The sequence below is a fragment of the Abramis brama genome (assembly GCF_963993115.1).
Source record: "Abramis brama genome assembly, chromosome: 2".
NCBI lineage: Eukaryota > Metazoa > Chordata > Actinopteri > Cypriniformes > Leuciscidae > Abramis > Abramis brama.
Window position 1 is genome coordinate 43,602,108 of NC_139964.1, and position 17,304 is coordinate 43,619,411.

General features: G+C 40.0%; 1 protein-coding gene across 1 annotated transcript; it reads right to left on the minus strand.

Moving 5' to 3' along the window:
• Nucleotides 1-253: 253 nt before the first annotated feature.
• Nucleotides 254-16,216, minus strand: tmem41ab (transmembrane protein 41ab). The gene is made up of 5 exons (XM_084107027.1): nucleotides 15,899-16,216; nucleotides 10,766-10,916; nucleotides 10,466-10,627; nucleotides 1,608-1,746; nucleotides 254-1,479 (listed from the first exon to the last, which is right to left on the minus strand). Exons 1-5 carry the CDS (start codon nucleotides 16,057-16,059, stop codon nucleotides 1,250-1,252), a joined length of 843 nt encoding a protein of 280 aa, XP_083963153.1. The 5' UTR covers nucleotides 16,060-16,216; the 3' UTR covers nucleotides 254-1,249.
• Between the last annotated feature and the right edge of the window lie 1,088 nt (nucleotides 16,217-17,304).

Below are 17,304 nucleotides of genomic sequence, written 5' to 3' on the forward strand. Positions count from 1 at the left end.
GTCATTGATAGCTCAAAGATTCTGATTGTTAAAGCAAAACCTAGATGTCTATGCAACATTATAGAATATCAAAGTATTCTTGTCCTGCAGTTATATCAGACACTAACAAGTATGTTTTTTGTGTGTGTGTGTTTTTTTGTTACATATTGGTAGGCCCACATGGAATATGCATGTGTAGAATTCTGTAGAAATATTTTGAAAATTTAAAAAGTCTGGACCTGCATATAGGTTACAATGAAATATTAAGATGTTTCATATGAATGATTTTTATTGAATTCAAATGGTTTTAAACTTTTGAAGAACTTCAAGCAGTTATAACTTGGTTATGACAGAAGTTGTACCTTTTAAGCTAGCAACAGCTTTTATTATAAAAAATAAAACCTTCACAACTCCAGTACACATTAAGACATTGATCTTTTTTTTTTTTTTTTTAGCTGAAGTTGACTCAAAACAGGACCGAAAACACTGCAAACAGTTCTGTAATGCAGTGATTAAACAAGTAGCACCTGTAGACCTTTGCATATTGCATTGGAAATGCTTTTTTTTTTTTCAAAGAAACTTAAAGGTTCTGTGAAATGCTGATAATGAAAGAATAGTAGTGTGCGTTTTTGTAGCTATATTACACATGCACAGATAGATGTATAACAAAATGATATAGCCAATAAAACAATAAGCAGTGTGTACAATCCCTGAATGTACTGTGAAACTCCAGTAGATTTAGCCCATCAGGTAAAGATCAGTGCACAAGTCAATATTTGTTAAGGCATGACACTAAGTTGCAAATAAAAGTACATCCTGCTTAACATTCACATATAAATAAATTTAGGGAGGGGAGAGGGGAGGGGGGGAGGGGGGAGGGGGGGGGGGGGGGTGGTAAATGTGTAAACATACTCAAAAACACGACACTTACAGGTATCCAGAAATAAATAAAGCCACCCACAAACAGTCGCTAAACAACACCTGACAATATAACTAAATCTTATAAAAAACTTAAAGCTGTCAAATTTCTATAAAATGAGGCAATGTCCAGTGGTCTGTAGCAAGTCAGCAATCTGAGTGTGTACTCTTTTAAGACATTTATAGTCTCTTCTTTGGCACTTTTTATTTTCATTAAACATCTAATAACCTGTCTCATAATCTGTCCATTTCAGTTCTACTTTCCATTGGGACCTTCATAACTCAATCCACAGGTGTAACTCCACACCAATGATCTATCCCATATTGTGTCTTCTACTGTGTCTTTCTTTGGTCATCTAGTCTTGCGATCATTCAAGGCCTTTTGGTGTCCGTTGGGTTCCAGGCCGTCAAGTTTGAAATGGGCTTGACTGTAGCGGCGGATTAGAGCTCCAGGAAGAAGAGCCACACATGCGATCAGCAGGAGCTGCAGCAAGGTGCCCCACGAAAAGATGTCATCCAAAGACTGGATCTCGGACAAGATGGCTCCCGTACGGACACAGATGAAGTTATAAGGGATTAGACCTGGGAAGAAATTAAGCATTGAAAGATTATGAGATCAAGATCAGAAGATGTTTTTTAAATTTTACTTAATAATCAGAGTCTGAAGAATTATACATTCATTTATAACAGTAGATACAATGTAAGCTCACCAATGAGGATGGAGAAGAAGAATATGGGGATGGGGATGTTGAGGATTGGAGAGGTGACGTTCAAGAACCAGTTAGGTGTCATGGGAAAGAACCGCAGAAAGAGCAAGAAGAAGAACAAACTGCTCCTGTTCTCTTCCACCTAATAGAGAGAAATAGAGATTCAACGTTATCATGTATTGTTTCAACTTCAAATTCATATAGAGAGCTGATGAAGACATGACTATGATAATTTAGAAGGAAAGATACACAAAAAAACCTCCAAAGTCCAAAATCTTATATCTTTAATCTTAATCTTATCAATGTAAAACTTCTTAAACTAGTATATTGTATTGAGGCATTTTGATAGATATTTTCATCCAGTGGCATACATACATTGCACTCAATGTATCCCTTACAAAAAAGGTATACTTCACCTTCATTTTATTAAGTAACATAAATTCAAGTATATTTTCCAAGTATGCTCTATGTACCGAGTATACTAAAATCAATGTACTAGTAGTATACTTGCAAGTGTACTATTTCAATACTCCTTGAGGAGTAAACTGGCTTAGTTCCCTATCAGTCGCTCACGTTAGACGTAACGTCGGCGTGACGACGTAATTGGGATCACTTCAGGGAGCCTTTTCAACTTCAAGTGTCTTCAGAACGAGCCAATGACCGTTGGTGTGCGTAAATCGCATCACGTGCCCCGTCATGCGATAAAACAGGAAGTGGGCACACGCACACATTGTCTTTCACTTCAGAGCCAAGAGGTTGTTACTTCATAGTGCCGCAAGAAGAGACTCTACAAGTTGGAAATTCTAACTCTGTCCAACATTGGTGTGAAGACGCGATCAGCGGTGGCCGCGAGCTTACAGCTCTCAACTGCTGTTTTACAGCTTACACTGTGTGTGTGTTGGTATTGGTGGGCGTTCCTTGAGTTTTTAACTTATTATAGCCACGGCTACCCTTGGGTGCCTCTTCGTGGGAAGAGTTTTTATTCGGAGAGCATCAGAGGGGGAGCTTCAATCCTCTGGAGATGAGGATTCGGCTGCATTACCCCCTTCGGGAAGTGTAGCGTTGCCCGAGTCCAATCCAGAATGGGCGGCTATGCTTTCCCGGGCTGCCGAGAAGGTCGGGCTTGAGTGTAACCCTCCACCACGTCCCGAACCTTCTCGGTTTGATGATTGGTTTCCCCTCTGCCACCGGCTGGGGGGGCCACGTACAACGGGCATGCAGTTTCAGGTCTGTGGACGGGGCCTCAACTGCATTGGCACATCAACTGCCTCGAGTTGTTAGCAGTACATCTTGCGCTGGGCCGCTTCAAAACGCCGCTACTAGGCAAGCATGTACTGGTCCGTACAGACAGCACTGCGACCGTTGCGTACATCAACCGTCAGAGTGGTCTACGCTCCCGCCGCATGTCACAACTCGTACTTTGGAGTCAGAAGCATCTGAGGTCGCTTCGTGCCGTTTATATTCCGGGCCTGCTCAACTGTGCAGCCGACGAGCTCTCACGGCAGCAGGTGCTTCCGGGAAAATGGCGACTCCACCCCCAGGCGGTCCAGCTGATTTGGAGGCGCTTCGGGACTGCAGAGAGCAGTTGAAGAAACTGACTTACGGTGGCGCTGCTCTGTTGCGACTCAGGCTACCTCGTGCTGCTGCCTTGTGTTTGTGCTGCTTTGTGTTTGTTTTTATTTATTTATTTATTTTATTTATTTATTTTTAACACAGTGCTCGATCTGTGTACACAATGCTGTTTTTATTTAGAGGACTGATGCTGATTTTAGCCGTATGGCTGAATACATGTGACTCCATGCTGGTGAATCAGGACTTGCTGATGTCGGAGGCGGTTCTGAGCTATACCCGTGACCAACTCTTACTGCTCCGGCCTAGTTACACACTCGCCCCCCAGCTACCGAGGGCATTGCAGGCGAGAACACTGGCGTAACATTTTAATATGTACTGTTTATATTCCACCCAGTGGGAATGCTGCAAATGCAACTAAACTTACAGCAGACTGTGTTCGTACCCCTGAAGCACCTTGTTTTATTTTAGGGGATTTTAATCATTGTATACTTGAAGCTGTGTTGCCTGGATACCATCAATATGTGGACTGTAATACTAGAGGCAAAAACATCTTGGACAAATGTAATGGGAATGTTAAGAATGCCTATACAGCTAAGGTTAAATCACCACTAGGCTCCTCTGATCATAATGCTGTCCATTTAATTCCTACGTATAAGTCCCTGCTTAAGAGCAGTAAAATACAAACTAAAACTGTATATGTGTGGAATAATGATGGTATTGAAACCTTAAAAGGATGCTTCTCCTGTACCGACTGGAACCTCTTTCAAAGTTTGGACTTGGAGGAGGCTGTAGAGACTATGACAGATTATATACATTTCTGTAAAGATAATGTGTTAAACCAAAAAATAATAACTATATATCCAAATAACAAATCTTATATCTCCAAGGAAATTAAAGAGTGCATAGTACGAAAAAAATAGCTTTTAGGAGAGGAGACCTTGTAGCTATGAAAGATGCACAGAAGGAATAGAATTATAAACTATGGACAGCTAGGAGGAAGGAGAGGAAGAAATTTGAGGCCCATTGTTCGACTATGAACACCAAAAAACTATGGGATTCTATGAAATGTATGACAAATATGGCTCCAGCCAAAAGATCTATCAATGTGATAGATGAGGGGGCAAAGGCAAATGAACAATTGAACGATTTTTATTGTAGGTTTGAAGTAAGAGACTTCTCACAGGAGCAGGAAACTGCACTGGATGCCTTATCTGTACTGGATTATCCTAAAACAATTATTGACCAGCATATGGTGGAGAGACTGTTTTCACATGTCTGTCCTAACAAGGCTTCTGGGCCAGACGGCATCTCTGGGTGGATATTGAAATCTTGCAGTGAAGAGCTGGCAGAAGGCTTGTGCCCCATTTATCAGAAATCTTTAGACACGCATACAGTTCCCTCAATTTGGAAGAGTTTCACTATTATCTCTGTCCCAAAAAAGGTTAGCTGTAAGGAGAATAATGATTATCGTCCAGTAGCACTCACAAGTGTTTTGAGAAAATGATTAATTTTGTAAAAACAGAGGTCAGTGGTCTATCAGACCCATTTCAATTTGCATATAGGAGTAATAGAAGTACAGATGATGCTGTTATATAGCCATAACACATTTTATAAATTGGAATTTAGAGGATTCTAGCTCGTATGCACGTCTTTTATTTGTAGATTTTAGTTCAGCTTTTAATATGCTGCAGCCGCATCTCTATTGCAAGGCTGAATGATTTTAAAGTTTATCCACGTATTATAAAATGGTATTATTCTTTTTTGACCACTCGTAGGCAGCAGGTTAGTGTTAATGGAACACTATCTGAATTCAGAACGTTGAGCACAGGAGCCCCTCAGGGCTGTGTTAGTTCACCGGTTTTGTTCACTTTTTACACAGATAAGTGCAGAAGGCGTTATTCTAATAACCACATCATTAAATTCTCAGATGACACTGCAAATTTAGGTTCATTGAAAAAGAAAGAGGACTTTCTGAATATCTTTCAGAGATTGGAAGGTTTGTGAATTGGTGTGAGGACAACCACCTAGCTCTGAATGTCAATAAGACAAAGGAGATGGTGTTTGAGCCTAGAGGAGTTGGTGATCACAAGCCTGTGATCATCCATAATGAAACCATCATACAGGTCCCTTCATATAAATATCTTGGTGTCTTTTTTGATAATTCACTGACATGGAATATCTATGTAAATAATCTTTGTAGTAGGTTACAACAACGGTTGCACTTTTTACGTCGTCTGAAACTTGTTGATGTTGATCAAAGGTTTATGATAATCTTCTATCAGGCAGTCTTTGAGAGCTTAATTAGAAACAACATTACAGTCTGGTTTGGTAATCTGTCTGTACAACGTAGAACTAAACTGTTCCGGATGATCCACACTGCTTGGAAAATTATTGGTGTGAAAGAACAGACATCATTGCAGACTATTTATGAACAGGCTACTTTAACACAAGCTAAAAAGATTGTCTGTGATCCATCCCATGTTTTGTACACAGAGTATGAGTTGCTGCCTTCTGGGAGGAGGTTTAGAGCTCCTCGCTGCAGATTGAATAGATTTAAAAACTCATTTATCCCCGTGTCTGTAAAGATGTTAAATAGTGGCGGTATGGAGCTGTAATTGGAATTATTTATTTATTTATTTATTTATTTATTTTTTATTATTGTCTGGTTTGTTGATTACTGTGTGTTAATTGTGTACTGACTGCAGCATTGGTGATGGCCCAAGACAAATTTCCCCATGTGGGATAATAAAGTTTTACCTTACCTTACCTTACCAGGTAGATCTGTTTGCCGGAACTAGTGCTCCTCGCGACAGCCCCTCCCTGGTCAATTCCTCTGAGGGAGGACCTGCTCTCTCAGAGACGGGGCACCCTATGGCACCCGCGTCCAGACCTCTGGAAACTCCATGTCTGTTCCCTGGATGGGACGCAGAGGTTCTAGGTGACCCACCCCAAGTGGTAGTTGACACCATCACTTCCGCTAGAGCCCCCTCTACGAGGCGTTGAAGTGGAACCTGTTCGTTGAGTGGTGTTTTTCTCATGAGGAGAACCCCCGAACTTGCTCGATCAGAGCCGTGCTTTCCTTCCTGCAAGATGGGTTGGAGCGAAGGATGTCTCCCTCCACCCTTAAAGTGTATGTTGCCGCTATCGCCGCACATCACGATGCAGTTGAAGGTAAGTCGCTGGGAAAGCACGACCTGATCGTCAGGTTCCTGAGGGAGGCGAGGAGACTAAATCCGCCTCGCCCGCTCTCTATACCCTCTTGGGATTTGTCTCTGGTCACTTCAGAGACCACCCTTTGAGCCTTTGCAGTCAGCTGAGTTAAAAATTCTGTTCTGTAAGACCTTCGGAGGAGGCAGACCCAGCCCTGGCTTTTCTCTGTCCCGTTCGCGCTCTGCGTCTGTACATGGACAGAACGCAAAGCCTCAGGACCTCAGATCAGCTCTTCATCTGTTACGGAGGCCAGCAGAAGGGAAAGGCTGTCTCCAAGCAGAGGATGGCCCACTGGATAGTGGATGCCATCGCCTTGCCTTACGAAGCCCAAGGCGTGCCCTGCCCGCTCGGGTTGAGAGCCCACTCCACTAGGAGTGTCGCTTCTTCCTGGGCGCTGGCACACGGCGCCTCGCTGACAGATATCTGTAGAGCTGCAGGCTGGGTGACACCTAACACATTTGCTAGGTTTTATATCCTACGCGCTGAGCCGGTTTCTTCCTGTGTGCTCGCTTCAATCAGCCGGTAACACCGAAGTTCCCGCTCTAGTGTCGGCTTGCTGCGCCACTCCCTTCCACTGGAATGGATACATGCGCTTTTTTGCTCCAGTCGAGTTCCCCACTCAGGCGAACCCTGTAGAGTTCCTCCGCACCCCTTCGGCAGTCGGACGTTGCGGAATATCCAACGCCAGGCCTAGTGCTCGTATGCTTGTGTAACTTGTGCTAGGCTGGGTTCCATATGTGGTGATCCCTGCGGCGATCCCATATGCGTATTCTTCCACGACCATGTGTCTCATGTGTTCCACGTGTCTTTCCCTTGACAGAGTCCGCTCTGCCGTCACTGTCTGGTGTTGCCTCCCCCCTCTCAGGCCGGAGCCACCCCAGTGACATTCCATATGTTGCACTGCCCCTAACCGGCCAGTCCATATGTGTATTCTCCACATGTTACCTCCCTCCGGGCAAGAGGTGGCTTCCGAAGCGCCCCTCTCCCCTGCAGGCCCGTCGCGACAAGGCAGGCAAACCAAGCAATTGCTTGGGGCCCCGAGCTGGCCTGGGGCCCCAAGACAACGACTGGTTAAGAATAAAATGCAACGACAAACTGTGTGAGCGCCCCTTTGATAGTCAATGCAGTAAAGTGCAATGACACTGTTATCGGGATCCCCCTCAAGGGGGCCCCCCTCGCTGACAGCAGCCAGCCAACCACGCGATCTCTGTTGCCGGCAAAATACAAAACCTCCTCGGCAGTCATCATGAAGCGGAATTATGCAAGTAAAACAAGATAGTGGTAAGTGATAAATTACACTGGATAAAATAGCTCTACTTGTCTTGTACAAATGGTGTAATTTTGCAGCAGGTAGGCTAGCAAAAATATGTTTATGTTAGCTACCTCCCTGACGGCAAATGCTGCTTGTAACGAACAGTTAGTGCAACTTTTTTTTTCGAACGGACGGAATATGGTTACATACTGAAATGTTTTTTTTTTTTTTTTTAACGGGATAAGGAAGACGCAGATTTGTTCCAGAATCACTGTTTATCGTATTTAATGACATGACATTGCTATAGCTTTGTAATAGGTTTTGATGAAAGTGTAGATAGCATGCTATACTAACTATTCCACCAATCTATTTACCAAATGGGGGTTAGGAAAACCACACAATAAATTCCGTGCATCAAACATTAGCTTTGGGATGTTTTTAAGCATTGGTAGTTGTGAAAGCAGCTGTATCCCTTCCCTTCTAATATCAAAATATGGAAATGCTAACATATCTTTTCGGTAACACTTTATAATAACCATCATTAATAGATGGTAAATTGTTTTTTAATCTTTAGTTAATTGTCATTTAACTGTTAGCAAACAGTCTTTTTACTTAATAAATATTTTGTAACCCATCTATAAACATTATTTAACCAGAAAGAGGCAGAGGAACATGATTTTTTCATAGCTTATCTTAATGTGCTAGTGTCGGGATATACGGAAGTGACAGTTTATGCAAATATGACATTATTTTACCAATAAGTTACCAATGGATCTTGAACAGTTACTTCAAGGTTACTGCAAAGTGCGGGGGAACTATATGGCTATGCTGTGGTTCCTGTAGGCTTTGGGGGAGGGGGGGTTGTTTGGGGGGGCCTCCATGTCCATTTTGCTTGGGGCCCCCAAATTCCTTCAAACGGCCCTGCTCCCCTGGAAAGGCACGCTTTCCCAGTGTTATCCAAGATTTCTACTGTGTGGGTTAGAACGGAACAGCAGTTGAACTCCCTCTACGCAGGCCTTCCACCCCAGCCAGTTGGGGGTCTGTGAGTCTTGCGTAGAGCAATGGATGTGGCAGCAACCGTGGGGTTTTCCATGGGATCCCAATTACGTCGTCATGACGACGTTACGTTGAACATGAGCGACTGATAGGGAACATCTCGGTTACTAATGTAACCCTCCTGTAGGAGCCATACATTGGGTTTGTTTAGTCTTTTATGAATTTTTTCTCCTTTTTCTATGTTGTTGTGTATGTGCATGCGTATAGTGACGTCATTGGTTACTGTGGGTGTCACCGGGGGTGTGGTGTCTGTATTAGTGTGTGTGTGTTCACCTGTGTGGCACGGCGGCGTGTTTGGATTATGGCTGCAGGGTGAGCATGTGGAGAAACTTTCTGTTGACCGTCACTATCGTCATCTTCTGTTCTTCTGCACTGTCTGAGGTATCTTTGCACGGCTTATGAGATGCATTAATTCAAGTAAGTGCTGGTTCTTGCTAAGCTTGTGAAATGGATCAATAAAGACATCCCATCATGTGCAATGGTTCAGAGTGACGCGTCTTCAGTGTAAAACCGCATGTCTTAGCCTGCTGCGGCGTTCGAATTAGTTTTTAAGTTAATATGCCGCAATACCTCCTTTAGGGAACGAGAAACGTAACGTCCTGTCGCCACCTTTGCTGACCATCTCTGTACGGCCGTCACGATCTCGGCTCCTCAGCAATAAACAATGTGTGCGTACGCCCCGCTTCCTGTTTATACCCGTGCTGTGGGGCGGGGCTCGTTACGCGATTCACGCACGCCAATGGTCATTGGCTAGTTCTGTAGACACTCAAAGTTGATAGGGCTCCCTGAAGTGATCCCAATTACGTCGTCACATCGACGTTACGTCTCCTGTTCCCTCCTTCAGGGGCCGAGGGTTACATTAGTAACCAAGACGTTTTTAGTTTATAAATGTATACTTTTAAGCGTACTTTAAGTATAACAGATCAAAGTCAAGTAAAATTTAAGTATACACCTAGTTTAAAAAGTTTTCTTTTTTATTGTAACCCTACTGTTAACTATGCTACACTGTGTTAGTTTGCTAGGTATATACTTATTGCCCACTTTGTAGTTTATAAAAGTACACTTTGAAGTATACTCTCTCAGTAAACTATTAGATTAATAGTTTTTATACTACAAGTATACTTGCAAGTTTTCAAGTGAACTTAACATCATATAACAAATAAAATCAGTCAAATGTTTATCTGTTTCAGTGTGTGTTAATAGCACACGTGTACAAAAAAGTTCAGATTCAGTTCCACTTATGTACTATTTAGCTATTTCAAAGGTGGCTTGTTACTATAAACTTGTTACTATACAACCTAACAGAAGCATATATGTCTAAAAAATAGGTAGTTTAGTACGGTAGTTCGTTAAACTTTTCTTAAATATATCTCGATCAAAAGATTAAGAACAAGATTAGGCCAAATATACTTTTCTGTATACGTATCAGTATAAGCCAAGTTTACTTTAATATTAAGTATACCTCTGATAAGAACATAAAAAGTAGACTGAAAGTATATGCTCATATTTTTAGTTTAGAAGTTTGCTAACAGCACAATTTGTTTAGTAAGGAATACAATTTTTCAGTTTGTGCATTCCTTGGGAAGGGAAGTGGGAATCAAACCACATTAGCATTGTTATTTGCTAACACTGTTTGCTACCGTTTGAGTTATAGCACAAGCAAAGTATAAACAAACAAAATGCAGTCACAAATACACTCGCTGACTATTTTTAGAACATTAATTAAAGGAAAATCCCTCTATCATGTGCTAAACAGCCAGAGGTGACCCACCATTCTCTGCAGCATTGCCACCTTCTCGGGGAAGATCCTGATGATGTGGCGTCTGCCAAATGTACGGGACAGCAGGTAGCAGTTTGTGGAACCCACAGTTGTCAAAGTGCAGGCAATAAGGATTCCATGCCATGGCCCGAATAATGCGCCCGCCAGCATGTTCTAGACATGATAAGAAAGATTGTATGTATGCTGTTTAGCAATAATAATAATACAGGTAATAAATCTTTTGGTTCAGTCTAATGAGGTGGTCCAAGTAAGTCTACTTATAGTGTCACAGAGTAGACCTCTGTTACCAACCAAAAAGGATGATCCTGGAATGGCAAAGGACTGCTTGTAGAGGTAGGCGCTGCAGAAGAGAATAAACACATAGCCAGTGTGTTCTGTCTTATAGAACTGCAGCAGCTCGGCTAGTTCCCTCAACTCCTCCAGATCAGATGGGAACTTCAACCTGGAGAAAATATAAGACACTGTGGGATCAGTAAAACAATGGCACTCAACTTGTACTTAACACCTTTTCTTCTCTTTTCATTTCTAACAGATTGGATAGGGGCCATGACCTTCCTTTTCCTATCAACCCTTATAGAAACCAGCACTAAGGAGGCTGATACCCAATAGGATGACAAGGATTATAATCAATGGATTCGAGTGATACTGTGGGCTTAAGGTAGGCTATTTTATACAGAGCCCCTAAAAGGATATGGTGACATGGAATTTTGTCAATGCCTTTACATTCTCAACTCAAATATTTTTGCATTCACTCGCAAAATGTTTTCGTTCCCCCGAGAACAACTGCAAGAGCACAAACGTTTTACAAGTGAACGCAAAGTTTCTCGGGTGAACTCAACACATTTGCGAGAGAACGCAAAATCATTTGCAAATCATTTTTCCTCCCATCTCCTATTTTTTTCCTTCACCATGTCCCTTTTACGGGCTCTGTAATTGACCTTATTCAGAACAATGCCATGACAGGTATGAAAGCGAGTTATTGTGTTTCCAATGGCATCCGCTGTAAAAAGCTGTATGAAGCTCCTAGATCACTAGTAATTTTCCACAGCTCTGGAGTTTTTTGTCTACTGAAACGTCTTGGATGATATTTCATCAGCAGAGCGATCCAAAAACACATTAAATAACAGTACAACACACTTACTGTAAGAGATGTATGTCTATCCCTCACAGCCTCGCTTTCATTCCTAATGGCGCTGCTGTGAATAAGGTCTACACAACCTCTGTAATGATCTGAAAACCTCACTGTCGCCCTCTGGTGAGATTTTTTACAAGTGTCTGATTTTTGAGTGGGAACATTAAGGGGGGAAATGTAACAGAAAATTTGACATCTTCTTTTAGGTTACATAGAAGAAATAAAGACATAGGCCTACTGGTTGGGGACAACATGAGTACAAGTAAACGATCCATTTCTATCCTTTTAAAAAGCTAAAGTTTAGTTAAATGTTTCATTGTTCCTCACACATAAAAATGTATTATGTACAACTTAAAAGTATATATAATTATACCAATATGATTATTTTAATCCTTTGTAAGCATCATAATAAATTACTGTATATAAATACATTATGGAACTTCTTTAAAAAAAAAAACTGTATAGTAGAAAACAGGGTTGAGGGTTCTTGGCCTTAAAAAGGTTGAAGACTCCTAACACTAGCCTGTCAGCAAGATTAGACAGAAAGACTGAAACATGATACACCAACTGGAAATAGCCTCTCAGCTGTGGAAATTTGCTTGTGTGTGTGTACAGGGTTGGCTGTACTTGAGGACCAACTTGTTTTAAAAGTCTTCAACATAATCATCAATAAATGTGGATGTCCCACAGACTGAAGTTCTCATGAGGTGGTCACTGGGTTCTTGCCAACGGATGAATCACATCTTGTGCAGTCGTGAGTAATCTAAGCTCCCTACTGCCGTCCAGGGGGTAATTTGGGCACGCAATGAGGCAGTCGTCCCCACCCATGTGCCAAAGCAGAGGTTTTAATTTCACATGCGTACCCAGTAGTGACGAATATAAACATGTGATATGCTCCATGCTGAGCGCACACTGAGTGCGTTCTCATCAGAACAACAATGTGAGAGCCTTCAATGTAGGAGACAGACCAGACAATAAACAAAACAGCTTCAATACCACTGCAAAAATGTTCTTGCTCAGTAATTTTGTTTTCTAAAGAAATATATATACAGAGAGAGAGAGAGAGAGAGAGTTTCTATCTTAAGTGATATTGTTTCTCAAGTAAATGTATGTTCATTTGATTAAGAAATGTTTAGATAATTGTACTGGAAAACGAGCCAAAAACACACAAAAAAAAGATTTAAAAAAATGTAAACTCTACTTTTAAAAGAGCTCCCTGTTCAACAAATTAAAGTACAGTCTTAAAAATAGCTAATTTTTATAGCTTTAATGATGCACAAAATACCCCTTCTCTGATAACCATGGAAATCCCCACCCAAAGACAGCTATTTACACCACTGAGGCTTTCACAGGGTACAGCTGTCTCTGCCATCGCTGCTGAACAACATGTTAAAAACTTCATCTCAATCTCAGCGGATATTCTCCCAGGGTACAGAGGAGTGAGCTAATCAAGAAATGAACCAAGACGTGTGGGTCACAAGACACTATAAAAAGGTCACTATGTGATGATGGTGGACATACAGCAGATCCATTACTCAATATCAAACTCAGATGTCCTTTCCACTGCTTTTGTCATTCTGAATGACTTCAGAAAATGACATTAAAGCATGGGGCTTTTGAGACCCCTCTTCTCTCCTTTTATTTATTAATGCACTTTATTTTAGCTAGTCATAAACATATATGTTGGTTATGAACCCTCCAGATATCTCTTTCTTTCCCTCCTCCTCCTCGGCATTGCACATCTCAGCAAATTCAGGGGATTTCAAGACACTCCAGAAGGCAGTTGTCTGATCTTATAACTGTCACATCATGCCCTCTGCCAGGCCCCAATCCTGAGATAAGACTGCTCATGTTGAGTTGCATTCAAAGCAGACAAGGTATAGATCATTTTAGATAATAGTTTAATTAATACATTAATATAATTTATTAATAATAAATCATTTAAATAATATGATAGGCTCCAGCATCCCCGATAGCCTTGGACAAGTGGATTGGAAATTGGATGGGTGGACCATTTATTATACACAAGGTGTCAGTAAAACAGTAAACTGTTTTATGTTGTTAGAAAAAAGATATATATATATATATATATATATATATATATGTAAAAAAAAATGCTTGAAGTTATTATTTTGAAGTAAAAAGATTAAATTAGACCTAAATTAGACCCTGTTATCTCGCTTTGAAATGTAGAAACATCACATAAAGAAGGTATATTTTTTAAATATTCGCTTTAATGGCATCTCTTTACTAAGTACTATGAAAGAAGGCCAGTATCACCAATACCAATAGAGCTATTGGTGTAAATGGATTTTTCTCAATTAGTAATTATAGCCATTCACCATTACAGTATGATCAAGAGCCATAATTTTTAACATTTAATAGGACAATAACATTAAAAAAAACTTTTAATTTAATTGAACCACATAAACCTATTATAATAAATGTTACATTTAGCAGTGCCTTTAATATAGCAAGAGCTGAACATAGACAGAATTAATTCTGTCATTAATTACTCACTCTCATGTCGTTCTAAACCCATAAGACTTTCGTTCATCTTTGGAACACAAATAAACATATTTCCGAGACGAAATCCGAGAGCTTTCTGTCCCTCCGTTGACAGAGTACGCAACTACCACTTTCAAGGCCCATATAGGTAGTAAAAGACATCATTAAAGTAATCCATGTGGCTAGTTTAACCTCAATTTTATGAAGCGAAGCGAGTGCCTTGTTAGTACAAAGCCTTGTTAGTTTACAAAATCATGAGAGCACCACGTACAGTACATGAAGTGCCTATCATCTGGGCACCTCTCACACCGGGTCCAGGGCTGCTCACACAGTATAAAGTAACACTGATGAGGAAAAAGCACAGGGCAAACGGGAACCACATGTTCTGGAGTATCTGCCACTGCCTGAGAATAACAGCCAAAGCTTCTCTCTTTTTACATGTACATCTCTCTCTCAGTCACTCTAATTCTTCAGTCTCTTTGAACTGAGATGAGGGTGTATATATTATAATGAATAAACCAATACTTAGTCAAACAGACATACAGGAAAATAAGAATGTGAAATGAATAAAGACAGAGAGACCTATAATAAAAAAGAAAGAGGGAGAGAGAGAGAGTTACTTCACAGGTGAAAGGGAGCATCACAAACTGAACTGTATGGGTCAGATGCTTCCCTTAACAGTGTGAAAATACTGCTACATTACATCATACATCATCCATATTAGTGGAAATATATTATTGGTGGAATTAACTGGAAGTATTTTACAATTTAGTTAGCACAAAATTATAAAAAAGGGCTATATTGCTCCATTGGTGTATGCCCCTTTACCTGGGGCAAGACAGACCCCTCAGGACAAACTTACCCTAGCTGTTATCTGTTTTTTTTTTTAATACATCAAATATTATGTAACATATAATGTAAATGTATGCTTTTTGACACTGTATTTAAATAATTAAATGAATGACAAAAAAAATGAAAAGTTGCTGAATCCCAACTGAAGAGATAGGCTACATCTGCAAGGTTAACTTATTCTATTAATTATATAGGTAGGCCAACATTTTTAATGTAGGGATGTCATGTGCAAGTAAGATTGAATGATTCCACTCAACATGACTATGGTTATGATTAATAAGATGTTTGAAATGTTAATGAATCATTGTATTAATAATAATAATAATAATATGTTAATATTAAAAAAAAACAAAAAAACATGCGTTTTATAACTAGTAAGAAAAAGTTAAAAACACTCTGTCCAAATTGTGAGGGGTTACTTCTCACTTCAAAATAAAAACAATATTTTCCAGTAGGCTACAAATTAAATTCTCTATTCGAAATGTGAGCGATCGAGTCCGAATCATGAAAGAATCGTTTAGACTGGTCTTGTGATTCACAAAATATTCGTAAATGAACTGGACTCAGTCATACACATTTCAAGCCTGATTCCTTTCACAACTTGTGAACCAGTTCAACCGATTAATCGAAAGGATCCGACTCAAAAAATAGCAATGTATTCACCTATAATTAGGCAGAAGATTATGTAGAGTTTTGACTACCAAAATCATTTATTATTTGTCATTTGTTAGTATCACCAGATGTAAGACTAATGAAAACAAATTTAGCCTGAGATGTTTAACATTCTGTTGTGAGTTAAACAATCAATTAGGCCTACCATTAGACACAATAGAGAAATTAATAGAATTCATTCAGCTCCAAACAATAGTAGAAGTGGGAACTGCTCCCAAAATAAGGCAACCAGAGATAAGACGCAGTGAGATATATTCTACCTGAGTATTTCCTCCTCCGGCTCATCGTCATGGACTGTGTGTTCAAGTTCAGCGTCGTGAACGCGGACGGCACGAGGACCCGGCGGGAGGAACGCAGACAGCAGATACAAGTAAAAAGTTGCTGTGGCCACCAAGGCGATTAAACCCCAGATTGAGCGCATAGTCCAGGCCTATATCTGTCTAAAGACGACTTTGCTGCACTTGCTGCTACACCTGTTAAATAGCAGGTCCGGTCAGTGGGCAGTTTATTCATGTTACGTCTCCAGCCCATGGAAGTAGGCTACGTGGACCTACTGTATTGCAACAATGTGCGTGAGTGAAGCCCCTCATGAGGGTGGATCTATTTGTCACATGAGACCCCCAAAAATACGAGACCATGTGTGATGGGAACACAACTTTGGAAAACACCAACTCCGTATGATTTGAGCCAATTTTAAACTACATTATCTAACACATGCTATTATTTGAGGCTATCGGTGTTGTCAATGTGTCATTTTATTGCAATAAAATGATGCGACATTGCCTTATAAAAGACAAAGCAAGTAGCCTACAGTCTTTATTATTATTATTTTTTTATTTCTTTTTTTGCTTCGAGACAAATGTAATGTATTGTTATTCATTGTTGTGTGCAAATTAAAGTATAGGCTATGCAAAATATAGCTTAAATAAAGCCTAAATTGAAAATTATAATAAATATAAGACTAAAGTGGACAGAACACTGTAAATAGGAAACATAATTGGGTTTATATTGATAGAAAAAAACATCTATTCAAGGAGTGGTTTGTGAGTGGTCTGAACACATTTTAGCTCTGTGAAACCTGTTTTACTCAAATAAAGTGAAAGATGAAATTGAAAAGGGACCTTATGCCCATTACAAGGTCTTTCTTTAAGTATGGGCCTATCAGTCTTTTTTCTTTTTTAAACAGCTTTATATTACACTTATGAGGCAACAATCGCATATCTTTTAATATAAGACTGCACAAGTTGTTTTGTTTCGTTATCACTTGATGGCAGAGTTGACATAATCAAAAGCACAAACAGTACACTGGGTAGGTTTTGAATAGATTTGAAATTCTGAACTTGTTTTTTTTTTATCTATTATTGTTTCATAGACAAGTAACTTAACCAACCTGCTGGTCTAAAATAAAGGTATGAAATAAACTGTATGAAGTGTTGTTTCTGCAGGTTTTAAATGAAACACCGTGTAGTTTCATCTATATTTTTAACTGATTACATTATGAAAAGTTGTAAGACAGGCTGTCATCACCTAATAAGAAGAACTTCATATGATTAGAACCCATTTTTAATTACATTATTTAAATAAAAAATATATATATAGGATATTGAGCTATATCTGTGTTGTCAGTTCGTCATTTCATCACATTTCATTTTTCACATGGCATAGT